This window comes from Neopelma chrysocephalum, unplaced genomic scaffold (assembly GCF_003984885.1).
Source record: "Neopelma chrysocephalum unplaced genomic scaffold, ASM398488v2 Primary Assembly neopelma1_143, whole genome shotgun sequence".
NCBI lineage: Eukaryota > Metazoa > Chordata > Aves > Passeriformes > Pipridae > Neopelma > Neopelma chrysocephalum.
In genome coordinates this window covers 3810373-3836591 of record NW_020897805.1, presented here as the reverse complement: position 1 = coordinate 3836591, position 26219 = coordinate 3810373, and the positions used below count along the sequence as shown (strand labels likewise).

General features: G+C 35.9%; 1 protein-coding gene across 1 annotated transcript in view; it reads right to left on the bottom strand.

Moving 5' to 3' along the window:
- The window catches only part of LRMDA (leucine rich melanocyte differentiation associated), a 658526-nt gene that overhangs the window by 105861 nt on the left and 526446 nt on the right, over positions 1 to 26219 (bottom strand). Inside the window, exon 6 of the mRNA XM_027700020.1 lies at positions 3259 to 3343. Coding sequence (XP_027555821.1) covers positions 3259 to 3343 — 85 coding nt within the window. The remainder of the gene's footprint in view (positions 1 to 3258; positions 3344 to 26219) is intronic.

Genomic DNA, 26219 nt, shown 5'->3' with positions numbered 1-26219 from the left:
AGGGGTGGCCCATTTATTTTATTTCATCAGAAAAACTGAAAATTAGCACAATACAAGCAATGGAATTTAGAAATAAATGAAGTGCTTTGTATGACAGGAGGCTGTCTTCAAACTGACTTGTTTTAAGTAGGTAAGAGAACTCTACAAATAAATCACTGGAGTCTAAATCCATGTAGAATGAAATACAAAATACTAGTTTAACAAAGATCAAGAAAAAACCCTTAGGAGTTTGAGATCATTGTTTTGGAATCAAAACAAAAATACAGCCGGCTATAAAATTACCACTTTTGAAGGCTTGCCTAATGGGACTGCAATTAGATCACATAAAGAATCAAGTCATATTGTTGTCAGATACCCAAAACCTAAATAGAAGGCCAATACATTTTTTGCTGAAAAATACGAACAGTGGGACTGAGTGAAAGTTCAACTTAGAGAAGTGGGTCTAAGCAACAAAGTAATACAAGGGAAAACAACTTTCCCAAAGTGGGGAGAAATCTTCTAAAGCTTCAAAATACATATCCAACATTTATTGCTCTTTTCCTACTCAATCACAACACTCAATAGAATATTTACAGTGATTATTCCGTATCATTTCACGCTTATGTCGCACTGTCTTATGCTGTTTCTGTGGGCTTTGAAAGAGAGAGTAAGATTTTTACCATTCCTGAAACTGAGGGTACAAAACATGGAGTCAACCTAAAAAGACCAGATCCTGACTGGAAATTATATGCTGTATGCATGAACACAAAAGCTATAAGATACATGGTGTAACTCATGCATAATTATATGCTTTTAGGTATGATTTTTCGCAGGGAGAGCAAATAGAGAGAGAAATGTCTAAGTAATATAATTGTACCAATCAAACACATCCAGCTTGCTCCTGTTCCCCCTCCCAGCCCAAAAATCAATTTACAGCTGTACCAAACCATTTGCCAGACTTTAGGATTCTGATAAAGAAGTTTCTCCAGGGACAAATAAGAACACTCACAAACTTACAGCATTCTTCTTTCCAGTATGCATTGAAAACTGCCAATGTTTACATATCAACAGCTGACTCAATCCTATTTTACAACACTGCAAGCACTCAGTGAAGAAAAAACTTGAAGATATTCAGAACCTGTTTAAGTATTTCATTCTTTCCTTGGAGATTTTTCTATTGACTCCAATTAATCTTTTATGGGCTTGTGAAGTTAGAGATTTTTCTTTGTATAAAAGAAGTTGATTGAGTTAATGGACCCTGCCAGCAGGTTGTTGAATTGGTTGTTCCAACACCTGGAATTCTGAAAAGTTTCCTTAATTATTTCCTTGTGAATATATATATATTCATATATACTTACATAAACTTATCAGATCATGCTAACAATGTCTTTTTAGCGCTAATTTTACCCCTTCTTTGGATGACACTCTCTTCTCCATTTACTTTATTTATAACTGTGCTTAATCACAAGGAAATTCTCAGCATATTTAGCATGCAGAGCATAATATCTCTGAGAAGAGTAAAGACAAGTAATAAAGAATTACATGGATAGCTATGGGTTAAAAGTTCATAATTTGGGGAATATAATTTTCCCCTTTCATTGCAAGAGAGCAGGTATTCTCAAATGTTAGTGATGCCAGTGGTGCTTAGAACATGGCAAGCTCCAGTTCTGAATGAACACCCACATGGACACGTCTGCAATGCCTCCTAGAGCCACACAATTGCTTTATTGCAAGAGAAGTCAATCAATAATGCAGGCACACAGCTTTTCATACTTAATGCTACTGGCACTTCTTTTGCCAAGTCAGATAACAAAATCAGCCATGAAGCCACACTTCCAATTCACTATCATCCAAATAAAAAGATCTGAGAATACCTGGCATTTAATGGTACTTTTTATGTATTTTTATAGATGTCGGGGATGTACAACATTCTGTCATTCTGTTTATTGTCTTAGTAGACTATAGCTATTATTAATCCAATACTAAAAATCCAATCTTAAAGCCAACATGGTTATCTGAAATTCAAAGGCACTTAAGGGGGGGAGGTGGGAGAGCAGGAAGGCAATAGGTTGCAGGTTTTTTGGGGGGGTTCTGTTTTTATTTTAATCCCTGAAGTCCAGCTGTGCGCTCAAATCCAAGATTTTGATTGGTCCTTTCTCCTTAAAAAGTATCAGTTTCTACGTGAGGTCAGTGTCCGAACACAACACACTACAGCACTTCCAGGACATCTGATTTCCAGGATGCCATATCAATTTAGGCCAAAGCCAGGATGTAGCTTCATATTCATCTTCAGCTCTGGTACAATGACAGTTATATAGGCTGCGATGAGTTAAAATCTAATCTGTTGCTTTCCTCATCCTTCCCACCTGAATCACAGATCCTTGCTCAGGTGCATTGCCTGCCTGATGCTCTCAGAAAGTTTCAAGCAATATGATAATCTACTAAAGCTGCCTCCATCTTCTGTCGTGCTGTAGAATTTGAACACACACTAAAATAAGCTACCATCAATTCATAAATCTAAGGCTGACTTTGACTCTGGTATCCTATACAAAACCTGCTTCTACACAAACAATTTACATTATCAATGTAGAATTAATGTATAACATAGGAAATAAATAAGAGGATCATTGCTCTGTTTTAGGCTAAAAGCTAAAAAAGTGCTCCAAGCTTTATAAATTTCTCCTTTTTTTTTTTTTGAACAGAGGTGAAAAAACTTGAACTTTTTGTTCCATAGGTATGCAGAAGGAATTTGAGAATTTGCCCAAGGTGCTTTTTAAGATCTAAGGATTGATGAAAAAGGAAATTGAACACTGATCCACCTTTAATGTTGAAAAACAGAGAAGAATCCCTTTTTATTGCAATGAAAATGTGTGAACATTTCAAAATTATAGACCTAAATTGTTAAACTGCCAAAAAGCTCTCACTTTACAAATACTAGAAAGTTTACAAATTCTCTCAAAATTACCAATGCTGCATGTAATCATCTACTTAGCAATGTTTAAGCACTCTAATCTCTTCACGTTTTTCTCTCACACACACACACAAATCACTGAATGTTATTATCCATAGATTTATTTGCTTTCCCAGTAGACTACCTTTAAATCCTATTTAATATGAGTTAAAATCTGTAGTCTTGACAGGTATGGTTTTCTCATCTAGTGTTTGAAAGGCACAGTGTTCTCTGTAAAGTGAAATGCAGCAGTAACTAATACAGAGAAGGCCTTACAGTAAAGCTTATCACCTTGCAGCAGTTCATACCAATAAAAGTTTAGTTCATACCTCTGTGATTGGTGAGGTCTCTGGATCCGGAAGGCAGAGGTGTATAGTGCATCTCTGGAGAGGTAGAAGGAGCATCACAGGAGGCCTGTGTGATAAAACAAACATTATCAGTATTCTGAGGGGAGGTCAATGATTATACAAAGCGGATGCACCTGCAAGATGAGTGCTGTGATGGGGTTACAGGTGCACAGTCACCAGCCTTGGAGGATTAATTTGTTTTTTGTTAAGGCTGCTTGCAGTCCCTCAAGGTAGCTGTACTCAAGAGAGTTTACACAACAGTATAAATGAAGTATCATTGCTAAAAGAATATTTTCATACAGCTAACAACTTTAAAAAATTACCATCAGGAAATCTTTAGGCAATGCTAAAAATGTTCCTCTTGCTGAAACAGATTGGTATACACCTAAAGGAAGGTATGAATGAGTCTACATGTAAGAAAGGAGACAGAAAATAGAAAGCTGGGATTAGACACTTTAGATACTTTTCCAAACTAAAAAGAACAAAAATAGTTTCCTTTTCCACCATCCTGTGAACTAAATGACATGATTCATTACAAATTATAGTGCCTATTATGCAAAAAAATGTACGAGTATATAGAATTGTTAATAATAAACACTTAAAACCCACACCAGGAGTCTAATAAAAGAATTAAATACCCAAGAAGACTAGGTCAGAACCCTTAATACCAAAATATTAAGGGAGAAGAGAAGAAACACAAATCTTTCTCCATAATTAAAGTCTCAAGATTCTCTCATTCCAATTTTAAAAATATTAGACTGTAAAACTATAGTTTACAGTAAAGTAATCTTCCTTTAGTTGGATGTTTCTGTTGAAGGAAAGAACAATATAAAGCCAAGACAAGCCACATCTACCATCTTGGTTTTCAGTCATAGAGAAGCAGTGTTGCATTGCTGGGAGAAGATATGAAAATGAAGGATTGTGTTGGTGAATATATATCATCGTCAGTTTTTAAAATTCAGTTTAACTTATACAGATTGGTATCATGGTAGTGATATGTCCAGTTTCAGATATAGAGTTTGCTCTGGAGTGTTTACAATCTACCCATTTCAACACACATAAAAAGATGATGTGTTTTAATAGAAGACACAAAGGACAATGTTCACTAAAAGTTACACGACAATTTCTAATAGCAAAAATAAGGCAAATAAAGAGAAAAATACAAAAGCTAAACTATTTCTTGAATCTCATGATAATTTACTAAAGTGAGTCTTGAGAGAATAATTACTATTTTCCATTCAGTTTGTTCCCTAATGAGATATTGACTTGTAAGCTGCAGAAGTCAATCAAAGGAATCCACCTCAATCTTACTTTGTAATTAATCATATCTTCAAAATTTATATATTTTTATTATTTGTGAAGAATTCAAAAACAGATTTACAACATCTGATAAAGCTGTAAAACAGGGCTATAATATTTTGGGAAAGAAAAAGCTTAAATACTGATTCAAATCTTAATTGCCAGACCAAACCCGAGAATGATAATCAGAAATCCGCAACAATGAAAATTAATCATGCTAATAGTTTAAATGTTGTAACTAAGAAATCTTCTTTGTTGTAGCTATTGGACTCCTAGTTGATAGTATATAAAAATGTTAAGAGCTAAGTGACTGAGTAGATCAGTATATTAAGCTTTTGGAGACCAGCCATCAATTTCTATGTCAGATCATAGTTATAATCCCATTTTTGTCCCTAGCAAAAATCAGGTCACAACAGGAAGATGCATCATGCATCGAAACAAATGTCTAAATAGAGACTGGTTTGCCTAAACAGCAAGGATGCTACTTATCAGATATGAATAAATATATAGAAAATCCTGCCTCTGCTGACAATAAACCCTGTTCAGGGAACCTCTTCTTCAGAGACGTATTGCTATAGACAGAACTCTCACCTTCAGCTAGAGTGAATAATACTTTGATTTTGGTAAACTGTAAACATGAAGCTCAATCTACTGTGGACTATGAAGTATTGGAAATCTCTCTGATGACCAATATGAGCTGAGGGCACATAACATGTCAGAGGGAAAGATAGAAGCTCCTTATACCCTGCAGTGGGTATTTGAAACTAATTCCAAGAACAGGCATCTGTTCACAACTATGTATTTTCTTTGGGTTGAATGGTTCTGGGTAAGACAAGAACAAAAATGTCACTAACTATTTAACATAAGACTTCATCCCTGTAAATCACTCAAAAACCTGGAGGAATAAGTGGTCTCATACTGTACACTCTAGATGTTATCTGCCTATTCAAGTGTACTTATTTGGGACTCTGATAACAGGGAAGGTTTCTCTTTGGTATTTTTAATCTCAATTTAGACTGTTGACAGCTTGATGATAGCTTTTCCTAAAATTACTGGAAGAGAGTTTGCCATTTCAGCAATATACCACTGAGTGAGCAAAATTCGAGAGCTTCTAAAAAGGATATTGGAGTGAAGGGCAATTTAGCTTTATTTCCAATTTCAGGAAAAGTAAGAACAGAAGGGTTTGTTTACTGGTGTTTTACTGTTATTTTATGTACAGTATATAATTCCCTGTCAAATATAGAACAGTTTTCATTACCTTTGAGCTAAGCGTTCAGTTAGAGCAACTTTAATTCTATGGAATACCATCCACAGTTAGGATTGTTTTGCACAAACACTGGCACAAGTTCCAAATCACGTTTCTGAGTAAGCCTGTGCACCAGCAGAAAGACAACTATTTGTTTTCCCTACCACGTACTGACATTTGGCCCTAAGCTATTTTCCAAAGAGATTTGTATAGATTGCATTACTCTTAATATTCATAGGAATATTATGACAGTGACAGCACTGACATGTGACAGTTAGTCTTCAAGTATTGGTGACATATGCATCAGAAGTTCTTCTTGCTGTGGAAAGTAACTATACATGCAAAGAGCTTTGAGGAAGGCTGTTTAAAATGGGTGGTAGCTTCAGTTTTATAGGAACAGGTCACCAATAGCTCAATAAAGAAATTCTAACATTATTATTACAGAAGAAGCTTGTATCTTTGCAAACACTAAAGTCATCCAAGTTTTGCAGTATATCATAGTACAAGGCTTAAAAGTTACAAGGCAAATAAAGTTAGACTACTCACGGCCCCCAAGTTATGCACATAACTGTGAAGGAGCAAGATTCAGGATGGGAACAGTTCCAGGCATGAAGAAAAGCATACAGCAATTGGCAGGACTTTATTATATGGACCTTACAGTTATCATATGGACTTTACTGTTATTATGTGGTTTCATTGTATTCACACTACACAGTGGTCATGCCCAGGCTTGCCATGAGTTTGCCTGCTGCCTGCTCCCTGCTTCCTCCCCTCCTCCCCCTTTTGTCCATGTCCCTATCTTGGTTTGTTCCCCTGCTTGTCTGTCTCATGCTCCGCCCTATGTTCTGGCCCTTTCCCCGCCCGAGCTGACAAAAGACAGGGTGCACACGTGAATGGGGCATTCTACTTGCACTCTTCCTCGTGTCCCATCCCCTCTTCGGACAGCGGCACATAACCAAACATTTGCTAAACTGAGCTACCTCTCTTCACATTAACCTGTGTGTTTTGTCCAAAGTGTAGTATCTATTTGATACTAAATGGACTGTAAAAGAATACCAGATTTTCAAAGGATGTTCATCAAAATTACAGACATTGTAGAAGCTGCAGTAGGAAAAAAAAAACAACCCATTACCAACCAACCAACCAAAACAAACAAATAAACAAACAAAAACCAACAACAACAACAAAAACAAACAAACAAACAAACAAAAAACCACCCAAATGAAAAATACCACCAGAACCCCCAAAAACTAAACTTCAGGTAACTTTAATTAAAGTAAGGATTACTGTTTAGGAAATTTTGCTTTCTCTTGATGAGCAAGATGTGGCTTGATATTAGCCCATATTGGCTAATATCATTCCATATAATGGAATATCATTAATACTCATTGATCATTGATATTCTTCTATTTGTGTCACATAGCTTTTACTTGTATCCTAGCATTTCTCTGCTAATATCTACCCTCATTTCTAAGGCATGGCAGAAGTTCTTTCTGCATTTATACACATCAGTAACTGTAGTAGCCATTAATTTATTATACATAAAAAAGTTTACGATACAGGAGGAACAGCAGCATGTTGGCATGTTCTTGACGAGGGTTCAATCAATACGCAAAGCAATTATGGAAAAATGTGATAAGTAACATTCTTTCAATACAAACATATATATAAAGGAAGATTGCCTTAGCTTAATACATTTAATTCCAAAATACTTTCAGAGGACATAATGAAAAGAAATTTTAGTTTGATCAAGAAATCATCCAAAAGAGAGATGGTAGAGTGCAGAATGAGATGAGGTAGCAAAACCACATATTAAGAAAATACTGTTTACTACAAAGCTATAGACAAAGACTAAGGATTCTCTTGTGTCTGTTACCTTAGAAAGATTTTAAGCGTTTGGGATTTCTCCTTTGCAACATACTTCTTATCTAGTACAGGAATATCTCAGACCTCCAGCATTTCAGAGTGAGACTAATTTTTTTCAGGGAATTGATGAAGAGGCAAATTTCTTGGGACAGAAGGATACTCATTCTCTAGGTCTGACCCATGGTTACCGAGAAATCTTGTGTTCTGTGATACTGTTGTTTATTTTCATTTATCACTGTTTTAACACTTGTCCAAGTCATCTAGTAATACTACAGAGAAATTACCTTAGTAATTTGAAATTTCATTGCTTCTCATTTGGTGATTTACATTCAAATAAAAATGGAAAACAATATTGTGACATTGCAGGGATCAGCCCAATGGTACATATTCCATTATAAGATGCAAAACTAGGATTTAGAAAGAAAGTATTATTTATTTCAAAATATTTTTAATATATCCACAGGAAAACTACAATTAAGAATAAAGGAAATTACTGCATTATTCACTTTTTAAACTAACAAAAACATTTTTTAGAAAGGTATATGAGTAATAGGACAATCTATGGTATATTTCCAACTTAAAGGATTAACTAATACTTGCTTCCAAAAAAATTTTTTTTTATCTAACAAATGGTAATATTCTCCTGATAAGCTTATTCTGCCTCAAATACACTCAATGCTTAAAATTAATCATATTTTAACAGATTTAATATAACTACGTAATTATAATTTTAAGAAATGGCTCCATAAACATCTACATAGGCTAAGGACTAATTGGATCTCTTGGGCACACATACCTTCTTAAAGACACACAATAGCAAGAGTCTTCAATAATTCATCTATATTTTGAAAACTTGCCCAAATATCTGTGTACCAATATGGCAGCAATGTGTCGATTCAGTCCCTTTGTACTGCATTCACTTTGGGTTGAATTTATGACATGCTTGCAGACAGTATCAAAACACTACTTCAGAGGGTCTGTTTCTTTCCACAACCTTGCAGAGCACTAACCACCATGAGGTCTTTAAGAGTCTGATGACAGAAGAAAATATCACAGGAAGCAACAATACACCAAGTCTTTAACTGTTCCATCCTAGGGAATGGTTAGTGAAGAGCAACTTTATTTACAATGTATTTGCTTTTCTGTGAACTTAGGAACCACATAGCCAGGGAAAGAAAGGGGTGAAGTGTGAAAGAAGGGATAGAGACTATAGATATGCAAAAGCAGGTCCTGACAAGAGCAGGGTACAACAGGTCTGGCTCCCTCTCCCCAGCTGTGATCTCAGCCAGAGAGTTCAAATGGGCTGGCCAGAATTTGTCACCAACCTCGACACACTGTTATGTACTGGAAAACCAAGAGGTGGCACAGCACCCTTACTGGGAAAGGCTGCCTTTGTTAAAGGAATGGGATTTCCCACTTTCCCTGCTTCACAGTTTGCAGTTGTCTTTGCTAAACCTCCAGCATAAATTAGAGTCACTTTAATGAAGGGGGAAAAAAATAAACCTTTGAAACATTTGGAAGGAAATTGTCAGCCACACACTGTCAACTGGCTCTCAAGAGTGTAGGAATCTAATTAGACAAAAAAAAAATTAATTTGTTTAATCCCTGAATTCCACTTTTCAAGGAATAAAAAACACAATACTTGGATGGTACTAGTAAGGGAACATCATGTGTAGTATCAGGACATACTGTACATCTGCTGCGTCAAAACAAATTTGTAGAGACTAATGGTTCAAAAATACAAATGGCCTGCTATTTTTGGCAACCACACAAGTTCCTTCAAATATTTCAGCTGCTGAAGGAAGTAAAATGGGAACTGTAACTCAGATAAGCCAATCCTCTTTGAATCATGATTTGAGAAACAGACTCTGCTATCCAAATTAAATCTCTCTACTAGACATGTCCTTTTTATAGTTCTAACCACAGGAATAAACAAAAAAATTTCAGACATATTTAAATTTAATTAATAACACAATTGTTTCAGCTATAATCACTGGATAAGGACTTTCACCTTAGCAAATATTCATTCTGGATATCTTAGCAGCTTATTTGCACATGTAATGCTATTAATACAGTAGGCCAAATTATTGCAGTATTAGGATGAAAAGGAGAACAGTGATCTTATATTTTGGTTGGCCTTCCAATTCCAATAACCTTCAACAGAAAAGGCAAGAGAATTTTGCTTACTTAACAGAAGTAGTGGAGCTTAAGAAGATTCAAAGCATTTTGGATTCAAAGCATTCCCTTATTCTCTTAAAAGAGAGATTACCACTTCTCACTTGAATTTACTTTACCTTTTGGTTTTCACTTAATGTTAAATTGCAAGGTTGAAAGCAGGGTGCAACTGGATCAAAAATGCAAATGAACATCAGATAATTCTTATGCATTTAGGCTTAATTGAGTGTAATCGATATGTCTGGTGTGCAGCCAAATTCAACTATTGTGAAAAGCACCTAATGTATGGACATTATTTTTGGACTACTGAATGCCAGAAAATAATGAGCTGGCATTCAGCCTTGGTGAATCAGCCCTTGAATTTTCATCTAAGAGCAGTTTTGAATTATTACTGAAGATAAGGTGTAAATGTGCAAGGGAATTTTATCCATGTTTCTCCCATGAATCATAAATGAGGAAAAAAATTACAGTCTAAATTGCACTTAAAAGGAATAAAGTCTTTTCATGTCATACATGATTTATCAAAATGATCTCATTTTAAGAGTACTGTGGTGTATCTTGATTAATAACATTAGTAAGCATGATGAATGGCCTCTTTAATGGTAACACAGAATTTATTGGCAAAATCCCTGCTTCTACCAAAAAGGGTAGGAAGTAAAATACACAGCAGCTACTAACTTGAAGAAACATCTTAAGTAAACTCTCTGCTATGTATTTTGCACTTAGACATCTTTGAAAGTCCTTAACTGAGTTTATTCTCATGCTCATTTGGAAACAAGTAACAGGTATTACCTGAGTGGCAGTTCTAACCACTACAAAAGTCACTTTGCAGTTCTCTGCAAAACAAGCTGAACTCTGCACGTACTGTAAGAGGATGTAGTGTATTAAGGTCTTTTGAGAACATTGGCCCCAACCCCTTATGACCTTTTTCAATATCCTCTTCATTTTGCTTTAATATCCTAAATGCTTCCCTTCTTCCATTTCTCCATCTTACCCTCCCCCCTCCTCCCTTTTTTAAGCCTGCTCCAGCCTGCCCTAACTAATTTCCTTTTGGGCTGACAGATCAGAGGCCTTCCTACCACTGTTCCTTTTAGACCTGTGAAGCCCTCCTCGTAATCCTGCTGCTTGTCCACAATTAATCTTTCCAGTTGCCACATTATTAACACTACCACCCACAGACAGAGGATGCCTGAGCACGGCTGGACACTCGCTCCCCACTGGAGCATCAAAGTTGTCAATCACACACTAGTCAGAAAGTTGCCTGCTGTCAACATCAGAGGATTTCATCCTCTCCTACCCGCTGATCAAACATTTTTCTTCAGAAGATTAATTCCAAGTCCCCACCCATTTCCTCCCATATCCTCTTTCCCTTTTAGGTTTACTCAATGATCCATCTTCTGTATGGAAAAGGAAGCAGTGTATAATAGAAATCCTTTCAAAACAAAAGTTCAGCAAAACTAAATTTAAATCCCAGCTGTTATCAACCTCTTCCCCCTCCCTCTACCCCCTTCCCGTGCAAGTTAAACACCTTAAAGAGCTTGGATTAGACCTAGTCACAAATGCCTTTCTTTGATCAAAGGCTTCAAGACTTTACACAAATATAATCAGAAGGCAATGACTGTATCTAAGGAGGCTGAATTGATTTGTTCTACTGTAACACATAGCGTACAAAAACACCCGGCAGATTTTTTGACTTCCAAGACCATTCTTTTGAAACTTATATCACTCTAAATCCAAGAATTTTAGCATCTTCTTAACAATATTTTTTCAAGGTCAGTAGACAAAAAGTCTTGCATGGTATTTGCCTTACATCTTTTTAAAAATCATATCTTAGCTACTCACACTTAAAAGCAAAATGATGCAAGAGATTCTTCAGCTCACTTAGTTCAGTTTAATGAGTTGAAGGAAATTAACTTCACTATTGCCACCTCTCCCTAATCATATACCACATTCTAATATATTCATTTCTTATAAGTTAAACCTCACTGTTCAACCGGCTCAGTATCTTTCATTACAGTAGTTAACAGAATTTGTCCCTAAAGGAGCAGTTAAATATTCTAGCAACTCAACAGTGAATGAAAGCAATACCCATTAATATAACACAACAAGCAATCTACTCACTGTAAAACATAATGTTAAGTTTTAAAATCAGAATAAATCCATTTAAAATAACACTACAAAATAAATTCAAAGTTGCTCAATCATACTCATCCCCAAAATAGATTTTTTAATGCTTTTTCAACTCCTAGATTGGTATTAATGAAAATCAGGAACTCAACAAAAGACCCGCAGAAGTATAAAACAACAACAAAAAATCTGTTGGCCTTGAATCCTGATCTGAGATTGGGAAAGCAAGGGTAAACAATAATTTTATGTTTTATGTTGCATTTCTTTACCAGCAACTTTACCTTTTTCACATTCTTCACATATGACACATGCCACCTTCTTTTCATTTACAGTATACAGAATTCAATGGGCTTACGTACTAGTAAAATAAAGTGCAAGGAAAAAACTAACCAAAAATAAGCATGTCACACCCCAAACCAGAAAACTCTGCAACTGTTGCTAGAAAATTCTGATTTGTTACAGACAACTATTCTTTGAAGTGCCTTGTGAAGTGAACCACAAATGAATTTCAAGATGCTAGCAGATGCTAACCTTTTTCTAAGTCCCCACCTCATCAATGACCAAATATGACATTTATTGCATCTCACTTATTGCCCAACAGTTCCGAAGGAGTGAAAGACTAATATGAAGGTTTTAGATATTACAACTTCAACAGAAGATGCAAAAGCATAGCTAAGTCAGTTACGTGAAGGGAAGTACACTGATAATGTATTAGATTCCAAGTCTCCTTCAGCCATTCCCTATAATATTTTTAACTTATTACATCACAACTACAAAACATAGCACTAATGGAAGCAATTGCCAAGACTCCTGCTATGCTATGGCATAGCAACAGTACACAAGCTGCATACAAACACTGAAGTAGAACTCAAATATGCATTACATACAATACAGTAATTCCTTGCTTTTCATAGCCCCTTGAATAAGATGACTCAGAACTTCTACACCTTTTTTTTGCCAATCTGATGTCCACAGATTCTTCAAAAACAAAGACAGAATCAGCAAGCTAAATTGCTTTTTTTTGGATAGGAACTTCCAAGACAGTTCCATAAATTAAATCAGTAACGTAATATCATCACTTGCAAATACATTCAATGATAGTCAGAGGAATGCAGAACAGTGAATACATTTCACTGATCAGGCATAATTGTTTGCAATGTTAAAGGCCTTTCTTCACTTTACTATTTATGCTGCTTGCTTTATTTTTTTAGGAAGTATGGACAATCCTGCCAGAAAATGAAAGCTATATCCTAAAAATTTATAATGTACCAGTACTTTAATGAGTGTTGCTGAGTTGCGCTGATCTCTTTGTTTAATAGGCACAGGAATTCAGAAATTGGACAGTTAAAAATGCTTTCAAGGCATCCTTATTCTGTCATGTGGGAATAAAACTGAATTTCAGCTACAACCCCTTGTCACTCTATTTAGTCAGCAGAAGGGGGTGCTGTAGTGTAACCTATTTAAAATGCAAATAGAGTAACTTTTGTAACAGCAGATTAAAACTAGCATTTTATTCACTTGGCATACCCACAGCATACTGAATGCTGGAATCAGACTTGTCACTGCACACCACAGGTTATTAATAGAGCTCAGAATGGTGTTGCTAAATGTGCAAGTTAAAAGCAAATAAACAAAAACGCATTTATCTGTGCTATTTGTTCTCTGGGAGAATTCAGCAAGGCCTGCCTCACACTGCACACTTATTTATCCAAGATCCCTGAGGCTCATTTTTTTTTCTTTAATTATTTGATTGACAGCCACTTACCACAGGCGGAAATTCTGGGATATATGATCTATAACATTAATATTGTAGAGAAAAACACAGGGTTTTTTTCAACCTGGACAAATAAATACTTTAAATAAGACACAGGAAAGAGTCTGTGGTGCACAACAGCTACTCTCTAATAGGCCTTTCTGGACTCCTGTGAACTACCAGCACATGAAAAAACACAAAGTCAAAGGCTTCAGCAGAAGCAAATCAACACATTGTGCTATGGCTTTACACTTCATTTTCCTGCAATGTCAGGTGTCAGGGCAGGCAAACGGGTTTCCCCTCCATATTCAAGCCAATTCCTCTGTTCTTCATCTTGATCTCTCAGAGATTCATCAAAAATGCGATTTAATTACATCTCCTCCCCCTCTCCCCCTCCCAAAAAGAGTGTAAACATGACTCCTTTTTATCTCCTGATACATCTGGACAAGTAGACAATGTGCTAAAACAAAATAAATCTGCCCTGACAGTCACATCAAAGGGTTCAGCTAGGGGCTTGCAGCTACTTAAGGCACAGGAATGTTGTTGCTAAGCATCGCTCTACAACCTATCAGTCTCTTAAAGAAGAGCTTTTTTCTTTCAGAGGGAGATGAGGAAAGCTGGAGAGTGGGAACCAGACTGCAAAGGGAGATTGGGGATTTTGGAGGATTTTGAAGCTTAAAGTGAATTGTGTGAAGAAAAGGGGGTTTGGTTTGTTTTGTTTTGCCTCTTGACATACAATCTACATTTGTGGGAGGGAAAGTACGGAAGGAAGGAGGGGTTAAAACTTGTTGATGAAACTTCTTCTGAATTATCCCTTTGGATAAAACCAAGAAAAGTCTTTGATATCCTTTTTCAAATCCCAGTACTTACTGTAGATTCAAAATAGAAAGACTGTGACCAAAAGCAATAGGGCTGGGATACCAAGCCTGTTAAAAGTATATAGTGAAATGCATCCCATGCCCTGCTTTTCTGACAAGCATTTGATAGATGTGTACATTCCTGAAGAGGTGAAACTGGGAACAATGTCCATATCTAATAAATAAGTTCTACAGAGAAAGGAAACTTCTGATACATATGCACATAGCACAGTTTGGTAGTCAATTTACTAGTAAAAACTATTCCCTTCAGAAAAATCTTCAGTCTTCCACATTGTGCCTTGCAGGACTTGATTTGTATGTTTAGTGCTTAAAACTCCAAAGGAGCTAAATTATACTAATTCAAAATACAGCTATGATGAAATGGACAGCTAAAAATTCAAATTATGCTCTCCTCTCACAGACATAGGAACACACCCAAGGCAGAAAGACAATCCAACCTAGAAAGTACACTCAAGTTTCAAAGCTTAATTATCCTGAAGGTAAGCTAAAAAAATGAGTAGTTTGGTTATGGCAACACTGAGATGTGAATGAGCTGTGGTCACACATCTTTGGCTTTTAAAAACAGTTGAAAAGTTTAAAAACATCCTCTTTCCTTTTTAAAAATTAAACAAAGAAAACATGAAATGGACTCATTCTACATGCAGGGTAACTATCAAGAACATGAACAATTACTGAGCCCATGATATTACACAAATAAATAACACTTAGCATTATCTTCAGCGCCATCATATTTATTAAACGGTGACTGAGGGCAGCAGTAACCATTTTTATTGTCCCATATAGCTCTTATTTCCTAATTAAACAGAAGGTTATTTCCACTGCCAATGCAGCCATTTATCTTATTTGAGTGTTACATAATATTTTTTCCCATCCAAGCCTGACTATAAAGTGTTCTGTGTGGTGAACTGTGGCCCAACTTGCTTTCCTGTTTGGTAATCATAGAAATGGGCCATTTCGTGCTGTGTTAATAAATAAACTTTTTGCAATTTCTCCTAAAACATGATAAAGCTTATACTTTGTCCTACCCTCTAGCTTCAATACAAGGGCAATGAGCTGTATTATTAAAGATATAGGTCAAGCAAACCTGATGATTTCAATCCTGTGGGGTGCTTTAGAAACTGTTGTCATATTACTGAGATCATTCTGCTGTTCCTAATTATTCCTCTTGGTTGCTTCACATTTCAAGTGATTTCTCTCACACTTATGTCAAAATTTATAAGCTGCTCCGTGTAACAACACTACATTATTTCCTCACTTGTTATGGTAATATAGGACAGAAACTAGGAGAATGCTTTAATCTAGCTGACAAGGATAATGTAGTCTAGAAATGTAATAAACTTTGCATTCTACTACAAAGTTGTGCTTTTTTTCCCTACCATGAAACATTTCATATAGATAGACATTTTAGAAAAACTAATTGCTACAATAACTTGAATATTCTCTTATCTGAGTTGCTTTTATCAGAAAAAATGTATCAGCATTAAAGCATTCACTCCAATAGCTTGTGCATTCTCCTTATTCCCATAATTGCTATTCTGCAACATTCTGTTGACTGTACTGTAAAACTACATGCTGCTGAAGGAAACCTCTTTCCAAGAAGTCTGCGCATCACACTAACAGTGCAAAACATTTCTAATTAACCAGGCTGGGCTTTAACAGTGCTGTAACACATCTTGGGCTGACTGGCACAAAATTTTATTTGCACTAAGTAGCTTTAGACTGGGAAAACATAAAATCAACTTTATGCGATAGCTTCATGTTCTATAGTGTTTTTTGAAGGATTTCAGAAAGTAAAGAGAGCTGCCAGTGGAAAAGATAGTCTAATGAAACATTTGAATTTTAAAGCCAGTGTGGCTACTGTTTACTGTGGGTGCTAAGCTATGGAAGCATCATTTCCTTCAGAACATACTAGAGGGTACAAAATTATGTTAACCCCTGCCCCTCCAAAAAACCCAAGCAAACAAAAGAAAACAACAAAAAAATCCAACCTAACAAACAAGCCAAACTAAAATACAATTCCTGTTAGAAAATGTCATATGAGTAACTCAAATCTAACATCCATACTAATATTTCTGGAGATAATTTTGGTGAATTTGTTTGTACGTGCAATTTGCTGTATTTGTCAAATGTGCAATGGGTTTTAAAGTGCTTTTAGTCACAAGCAAACTGAAAAAAACAGATTACAATAATATGAGAGTGAGTCCAGTGCATCAAAGCCATCAGACAATAAAATAGGAATAGGAGCACTAGTCTATAATGGCAACCTTTTAAGGGACTTTTTCCAGATAAATGAAAAGCAATATTTAATTGAGCATGCATACAGGAAACAGAGAGGAGGCAAAGATGAAGCTTGTGTTTTCTCAGTCAGAAATACTCGCCACCAGCAATGTCAGGGAGGAAAAAAAATAACACTGAACAGATTTCTGGTTTTGCCTCTGTACCTACTTCTGTTTTCATTTAAAGAGCTGATGACCTGACTGAAGGTAAACTTTGCATGGTTTGGAGGTGTATGGGTGGGGAGGGGTCAAGAGGCAGAAACAATGTCTTCTGAAGGCTTTCAGGTCTGGATCTCAGTTAGAAGAACTGGAGTTCCTGTCATGGCCTGACAATTGGCAGGGTGAACTATTGATATGTTTGTGAGATTTCCCTCTTCTGTGAGGTCTTCTGTTCCAGATAGAAGACCCAGCAGGTATGAAAGCCACACTTTGTCTCTTCTGGCTTTTCAGCTACCACCTGTCACTATGTAAAACTGTCTTGAAAGCTGATGATTTTTTAAGTGTGTCCATGTTCAGATTTGTTTTCACAGTGGACAGCCAAAACAAGGCAATGTCCCAACCACATATAAAAATTCTAAAGAAAGAGCATTTAGGCCTTATAACTTCAGAATATAAACATAGGTATTTTAGGGATATAAAGTATGTGATTAATCAATATCCTATAAATTTGTAAAGCATCTGCTTATAAAACAGAAGCAAACTCTGATGGGAATGATTAACAACAGGAACAGCAATTAATTTTAGGATCTTCACAAATGAATGTATGAGAGATAAGAAATCATACACAAAAGCATTAAACTACAGAAGAGCGGTACCACGTCATTATATTTCCATAGGTTTTGGTGAACCAAAATAAACTAAAAACACTGGGAGACACTGGACACTATAAAAGGGAAAGGCAATAAAAATAGTTATGCAAAATACAATTATATAATTTTGTTAAAACAAGAAACACAAAACTGGAGTACAGAAAAACAGTCATAGCACTTATGATTTAGGTTTTCTTCACTCCAAAATAATGTCCTACATAAAGTAGTTCAGAGCTGCCTGAGACTTCTTGTCCATGTTTACCTATCAGAAATACATAAATAATTTTTATAATTACTTTTCTTGTATTTATTAGTAATTGATGTCCACTTTTTCGATTTATTTGGAAGATACCTTCAACCCTGCAAGAGGAGAGAAAAAACAGCAGAAGAGTTAGCTTAACTCCAAAGTTCTCTTCCAAGCTCTATGTGTGGAGTTTTTGGAGTTCAGTCTGCCCACGAAATATTGGTGAGAACTTTTTGTTCCTTGAGGTGATGGATTCAATGAATACTGTCCTAGAATGCACTGGGTTCTGTCTCTTTGAGAGGCTTTCTATGCTCCAACTGAAGAAATGCTCTAACTTATGGTCCCTATCCATACATTCCAGAAAGTTCCTAACAAAGTTTATCTCTCAGCTCAAGAAACTGTTCCCCCAAATTTGCATAATTTCAGGACATACTACAATTCAGGAATGAGAATAGGGGTTTTTGTCAAAGAGTAACTGCTCATTTATAGGACTGTTGAACTTTTCTTGGTTTCAGCTGTTACTATGGTTACTTATACAGCTGACATGTACTGAGCACTTCCAGTCTTGGCTAAAAAACTGCCATCTATGTACAGTCTGTCACAATTCTAGGAAATCTGCTCCAACAAATCAATGCTGCCATTAAAATTGTTCTTTTTTTTTTCTACCCTGGGTGTGTAAGCTTCAGTGACAACAGCTGGTTCTTCTTGTATTCACTTCCCATATTAGATGGAAGCTCTGACTCTTATTCCTTGTGCTGCTGTTCACTTAAGGTGATGATATCTGCATACTGTGATCAACTTTCCTCTTCACGTCCCCTTGGCTATCCAAGACAGACAGAATTTCCCAAAATTTCTCAGCATAATTTATGTCACCCAATCTTCCAAGAAACCACTTGCCTTGTACCCTTGGTTCTTCTTCAGTCTCTCATCAACTTTCTAGAACCACAGGCTTATCCAAATATAAACATGGTGTTCTACTAGCTTTTGTACCACTAACAAGTACAACTATAATATTTAAATATCTCCTCTTACTGGATACCATAAAGGAGTATCAGATGAAACTATTAAAATCTAATTATTTTAGGTCTTATCTCACTTAGAAAAAGGTTACACAGCACTGGGCAGAAAAACTGATCTCCATGAAAGCATGTCTACTTTGTCAACATAAAAACTGTTCACTGGTACTTAATTCACTGAATGCATGCCATGTTGAATTTGTACCCTTCTAGCTCCTTAATCAAAATAATTTATGTAAATTTGATAATTATATTACAAAACCTAATGGAAATCATTGTTGTTATCAATACTGAAGCCCGCAGCTTGCACTGACCAAAGAGAAGATGGACTAAAGGAACAAGACATCCTTCTTCCGCTCCTGTTGTCATCTCTCTCTCATTCTTTTCACTCGGAGTTGAATCTACCCCTTGTCAATGAGATGACTCTTTCAGCAAAGTGTACACATTGACAGAATGTAATAAATACATTGTGAATGGTAGTGTTGCCCACAGAAGTTGGAGGTACTCTCATTATAAAATAATAGAAACGTCAAAGGAACCCTGACATTTACAGATATAAGCATGGATCACTAAACCAGGCAAGTAGAGGGAGTGGAAAGAATATTTGCCTTTTCCAAAGCCCGAATATAAAAATCTGCTACCACAAGCAGACAAAGTAAATAGACAAAGTAAAACTACTTAAGTAACTGAAGCTAAACAGAAAGAACAAATAAGCCTGGCTTATACAGTGGGTAACTTCAAAAGCTGCTTGCATTCATGTTTGGAGTACAACTAAGCACATAAAACAATGATGTAAAATGAAAATGATTCAAAAATATTCCACTGTACATACATAATCACAGAATCGGTTAGGTTGGAAGGGACTACAGTGTCCTAGACCACATCACATAGGATTGAGTCCAGACAGTTCTTGAGTATCTTCATTGAGAGAGATTCCACAACCTCTCTGCACAATCTGTTCCTGTGTTCAGTCACTCGCACAGTAAAGAAGTTCTTCCTCATATTCGGGCGGAACTTCCTGTGCATCAATTTCTGCTGCTGCCTCTTGTCCTAATGGAGATACCTTTTTCCTAAACTACTGTTTCTGTGTGATAATAGAGATACTGTGAGTTTAAAATTCAGCTAACCAACCAAATATAACAATTTTTCACTGCAGTTCTGCATTGACAGTAGTTTCTGAAGGCATAGCAGCATTTCTGAGAGTCCTTCTCATTGTTTGAACATGTCTTGTGTATCCTCAGAAGTTACATTTCCTACATTGCATTAGCTTTACAGAGGGAAATTCCATTTGAATAAATGTTTGCACTGGGTCAGAATTTAACATGAATTTTCATACCTGTCTGAAGCAGGACTGGTAGTCTAACAGAGGAGGTGATGCTCTAGATGCTCTCTCTTTCCTATTGGTAAGTGCATCTGTAAACCTCTCATAGCAGACTTTAACACAATTCCGATGCAAAAGGTGTTTAAGCTCTGTACTGCCCACAAGACCAGCATATCATATTCTGGCCACTTTCTTCCATTCTGACAAGTGTCTCAAGAGTATCACCCAAATATATAAGTCTCTTTCACAGCAACAGAATAACCCATTGCTAAGACATCTGTTAGCAGGAGTAGTTTTGGGGAGGAAGGGAAATAAATTCTTCAAGTTGCATCTCTATGACTGTATATAAATTATACTCTAAAATGCTTAACTGAATGTTTTTGATTTGTTCTTCATTGTTGTTCTGTTTGTTTTTCTTGGATTTTTTTCTTTTATCTATTAATATAGAAGTCGAAGATAGGGGTTGTAGTAGAAAATCTAATGTCTAGGTCTACTTGCTAGAACACTGAGTTAACTGTTCTATAAACATAAATTCTCAGACACCATAATGAAACAAAATGAACAGAGCCAGCTTTCATATTTCTGCCTCCTCTGCTCCAGTTATCTTCAAGTGTGGATAACAGAAATAAATATCAAGGCAAATATCTTCAGATATTCAGATTTAAAAGAAATATTTATTTCCAGTTACGTGTATTCTAAAACTTGTGGAAGAAATGCTAGAAAAGTATTATTCATATCGTTCTGTAGTTTCAGCACTAGACTTTGGTCTCAGTGGCCACCTCATGGCATGACAGTTTTTGTTAATATTATATCTATGGGCTGCATAAAGTATCAAAGTTAAAAACAAGATGATGTATTTTGACTATTCACATCACAATTCACTTTCTGTTACTTATAACTTTAGATTATGTTATTAGAAAGAGACTGATGAGCCAAAAGTTTTACACTTTGCAAAGCAACTGCTCCAACAGCATTGTTTAAAAAACAGAAACCACTCAGTTCCTTAAAATGCAACTGTTGCACGTGGAATTCACTTATTTTCTCTCATTGAAGCACCTGTGCGCTAAAGGATCCCCCCCGCCCCGAATCTGGCACTTTAGATACAATATGATTTTATTACTCAGAAATACTTTATTACTGCAATAAAACTGCACTTTCCACTTTTCCACTCTCACTTAAATTGTGACTGTTAAATCAAAAAACTGAAGTCAAAACCTCTGTTGATTCCACAGGCAGGACATTATATGTTAATAGGGCAGGGCAACTGAGCAGGAAAAGAAAAATGTCCCCAGAAGTTTACTTAGTTATACATATTGAATTTCTGGTTTTAATGTTATTTTGTTTCTTGTAGTGTCATCACCACAAAGAGAAACTGAGAACCATCCAGTTGTGTAGCACTTTCATATTGCTGCCCGAGAGAAGCACCCAAAAGATGGTCCCTTTTTAATAGTTTCACTTCTATGTATTTTGGCTAGAGAAGATTGGAAGACAAATGCCTTTCACTTGCTGGTAGACACCTGTAGGCCAGCATAATTTCATTAATTTCCTGTTGAAACACCACAGGAATTAAGTTTATTCCCACTAGCATGACACTTAAACTGTTGCACCATTTAGCAAATTCTTCCCACATTAACCCAAACAGATTTAGGCATCTGTACCTAGCAGAACTGCAAGTACATCAGCATAAGAGAAAAATGGCATGTTCTAGGTTGGTTAAGATGTTAACTGGATTAAGACTCCCATCATCTATCTTATTTTGCTGTCTAAAATGTTATTGTACATGAAAATTCTTCTGTATCTTATTTTCTTCAAGCTCTTATTTTTCAGATTGCTCTGTGGAGATTCATTTTTTTTTCTTTTCCCCTGTAAAACATGTCTCTGAAACCAAGCTGCTAAGTATTCTTCTGTGCTAGCAAAAGAAGCTAATACAGATGCTTTCTCAATCCATTTGTTAGTTTATGGATATAATCTTGAAAGAAGAGAAACAGCCAACTAAATAATGGTTGCTCTAAACACAGTATTTAATGTATGAACAATTTAACCTCAATTTTCATCTGAGGGGGAAAAAAACCTGTTACACATTTGAACATATTTCCAAAGTTATATTTTATTGTAACCACACTCATCCTCTCTGGTATAAACAGACACAAATACAAGAATATCAGAAATACACCTGGAGAAAGAAAACAATCTTTTCTGGCTCAGCTATTTAAAATAAAAAGGCAATCATCACCCACTGCCATCACTACTTGTAGAGAAGCTCTTTCATCAGGCTCAGATTCATTGACAAAAAGAAGTGTAAAGCTAAAGTAAGTAGAAGACTTTTCAGTGAAACAAATACTAATCTACTGGTTTCTCATCTTGCAGAATGTAACTAACTTTTTTTTTTCTGCTTTAATAATTAACATTAGCTTATTTACTCCCTTCTTTCCATTTCCATCTACAGAATAGAGAAGTTGTCTGTTTGTTTTAAAAACTTTTGCAGTTTTTTAGTGAATTAATCTTAAAAAGAACACTTTTTCAACTTCCCAGAACAAGAGGCACTGGGTATTCTTCTGAATGTTGGATACTCATCTAAAACAAGTTCCATCTATCATTAGTTAATATGGTTCTAAAATACCTTTCTCCAAATAACTAAAATCATTAGAAGACTGATGAAAAAGAGTCATTTTTTCCATGCACTGTGTCTGCTTTCTGAAACAGCCACACCTAAAAATAAATTAATTAAAATAATAAAAACAATGAAAAATGGTCATTCTAGATGTTGGATAAAATGCTTTTTTTCTTTTTTTTCTTTAAAAAAAAAAAAATGAACTTTGTATGATAATTGGTAAAAATAAAACATACAGGAACCACTTGGTAAGGGCTGGAGACCTCTACGTAGCTTTAATTTTTTCAGGCCAGCATTTAACCATATTCTTACAAGACAACCTGAATTGAGGTAAGTTTAAGCTTTTTCCTGAAGCAGGCTTGATACAACAGTCCTAGGAACTACTGTAATTTTATCATGTGCATTTCCCAGAGCTTTAGGTTCCTCAGAGACAATTTTAGTCCAAGAGATTGGTTTTTTTGCCATGCATTATAGATTTTAACCAATATCCTGTGCTTTGCAATGGATTTTATACTTTTAAAACTAATTTTGGATTTTAAAAACTCATTGTTAAACGAAGAAAGACTGCTAATAATGTTACACTTGCAACTTTGAGAAAATCAGATTGTGATGTTCTATCCAGCAGGAATGGTGTTGAGTGAATACTTAATGATTTACCAGTTCTACTTGACTGAGCTTGCATCCTGTAAATGGATCATATGATCACTGATCACAAGTTAAACTGCTTTTGTTTCTCGCATGGCATCAGCCGAGGGTCTGTTGTACAGTACTAGAGGTTCGTGTGCAACTCTGTGTAAGACAAGGGCAGGTTACATGCAATAGGCAGTTAATGGCTCATACCAGCAAGCCCTCAGCTGAATGGAGCTCATGAGGTTGAATTTTAAGAAGGTAGCTGACCTTGCAGCTGGGAGCTTTAACTGTATTTTTACCCATTTGTACCTGGATAAGTAAACAGTTACTGAATGCTGAAGGGGCCTGAAAGCACTATTTTGGCCAAAGGCTAATCCCCATTCTTTGTGGATGAAAGGACTCAAAATGAAAACAAAACCAACAAAAAAATATTCTCTGCTTCAGGTAACACAAAGGTAAAACTGCAATAAACAAATCCATTAGTTTTAACCTTAATGTTGCCCTACTCTCCATTTCTAATGAGTGAATCAACCATTAAAAAATACTGAATTCTTTTTAAGATGATAGAAACATTACAATCATAACAAAAAGGATATATACCATATAAACCAAAATGGCTCAGAAAGGTTCATCTCAGGTAGATGAAATTAAAAGAATAAGTGATCAGTGATCTGCTTGTTGCACAGCTTGAATCTAATAAAAATGTTCATCATTCATATCCCCAAAAACACAAGTCCAAATATAAGAGACAATGTAGGGCAGTGATCCTCAGCCCTATGCATTCATTTCATTTTTAATATTTTTCTCAATGCTGCTTTTGAAGCTAAGTGAAGAATTACCAGATTTCTCTCTCAGCTGTGGCTATTATAAAGAAAAGGCTCTCATTCTCTGTGGATGGACAAAAGGTTTTAAGGTCAAAAACCACTTCCCAGTTAAAGACTTCTTACATATTTTATAGATCTTTCTGCATGAATTTTAGCATACTATCCTATATAAAAGGTTTTTTGGAGATCTTCAGTTTATGTTGTTATTTTTCCCTCCAACCTGTATTTCATCTATTTTGTATACAACAAAAGAAAACTGCCAACACTTTCACAGCTTTCATAGCTACCCAGTGTTCCTCTACGTGCACAAATAGATGTATTAGATGTGTGATAAATAGATGTTGGAGGAGAAGAAGGAGGACCAAGGGGGATGTAGCCGTCAGTCACTACACAGCATGTGTTACTTCATTTGAGTGACATTGCAGCAAAAGTGAACTTCACAGCTCCCAGTTTATTTTCTAGCTGACAGTCTAGGACCTGACATTTGATGGCTTGCTAATATCCATATGTTGCAAAGTCAAACCTTTTCTTCTCTCCAAGAACAGCCACTTAATCCTAGAATTTTAAGTTATTCACTCATTTTTCCTCAGTCCATGATTTAACCTAGCTGCAACAAGATGCCTCCATCTTCCATCATAAACCAGTCAGTGTCCTGCACTGACTTCTCAACCTAAAAAGAGCATTGAACTTCCATTCATTATTTTTAAAATCTAGGAAACAATAGCTCTTCATTTAAATGAAAGACTATAAACCTGTACTTCACGTGTTTAAATTCTGATTATGTAGCAGAATAGGAGAGTCTCTTCCTCTCTTTGATCTTGGAAGTATGTTTGGAACGCAACATACAAAGGGAATAATCCATTCTTGACAAATCTATGATTTGCACCTATCTAAACCAGGCACCTAAAATCCATAATGCAAATAATATTATTTCTAATACTACATGAATAAAAGACAAGTGAGAAGATCCTTGCATCAGATTACACAAAATCTAAATGGTATATGCCTTTTCTAAAGAATTTTAAGTTTTAGTAAAATATAATTGCTATTTAAAAAGTTTATCCTCAGTTGTCTGAAACTACCACATCATTTGACAAGTTAAATTGAAGAATTCTTAACTGCTTTTAAATTTGAAGAGAACACCAGTATTCAGTTCAAATAGCTCCAAGTGTTAGTTTCACCAAAGCTAGACAGGTTTTACCTGCATAGGTGTTTGAAAACATAGAACTACTAATGTTTTATCCATCTCCTTGAAAAGAAACATTCTGCTAAAATACTGCTGTAAATAAGGTCTGTTTGGATACTGCTTCTTGTTAGCATTTAAATGTGTGTTTTATGATCACTGCAAAACAGAAAGCTCAGCAAACACAGGGGGAAAGAAGGCACTGCCTCACAGAAGCATGCCCAGGCAGAACAGCTCACTGCCACACCTATTATCTGTGTGCATTAGGAACTGTCTGTCTAGACATGGAGAACCTGACAAGATGAAATGCTTAACTCTGGGTTTGTATCAGATTTAATAGGAGGATGCTGGCAGGCCTCAACTGGTCCTGGAAGGCTGTCCAGGTTGTTTGACAAGTGAGGTTGTAGTAAAGTTACGAACAAAACCAGTTTCAGTTTATTAAAAGATGTTTAAATCATCTACACCTCTGTTTAAGGTCTAAACTTCTAAAGACACTGGAAATACTTCAAGTCATCACAGCTGCAGTGGTATTGGATATAAAGCAGAAATAAAGACTAGGATAAGAAAAAGATAGGAAGATTTTGCAAGCATAATGTTCTGACCTAACTTTAGGGACAAAGCAGAAGATGAGCATGTACCCAAACTTCTGAGCAAAAGCCCTGACTGGAATAACACGGGAGCTTCT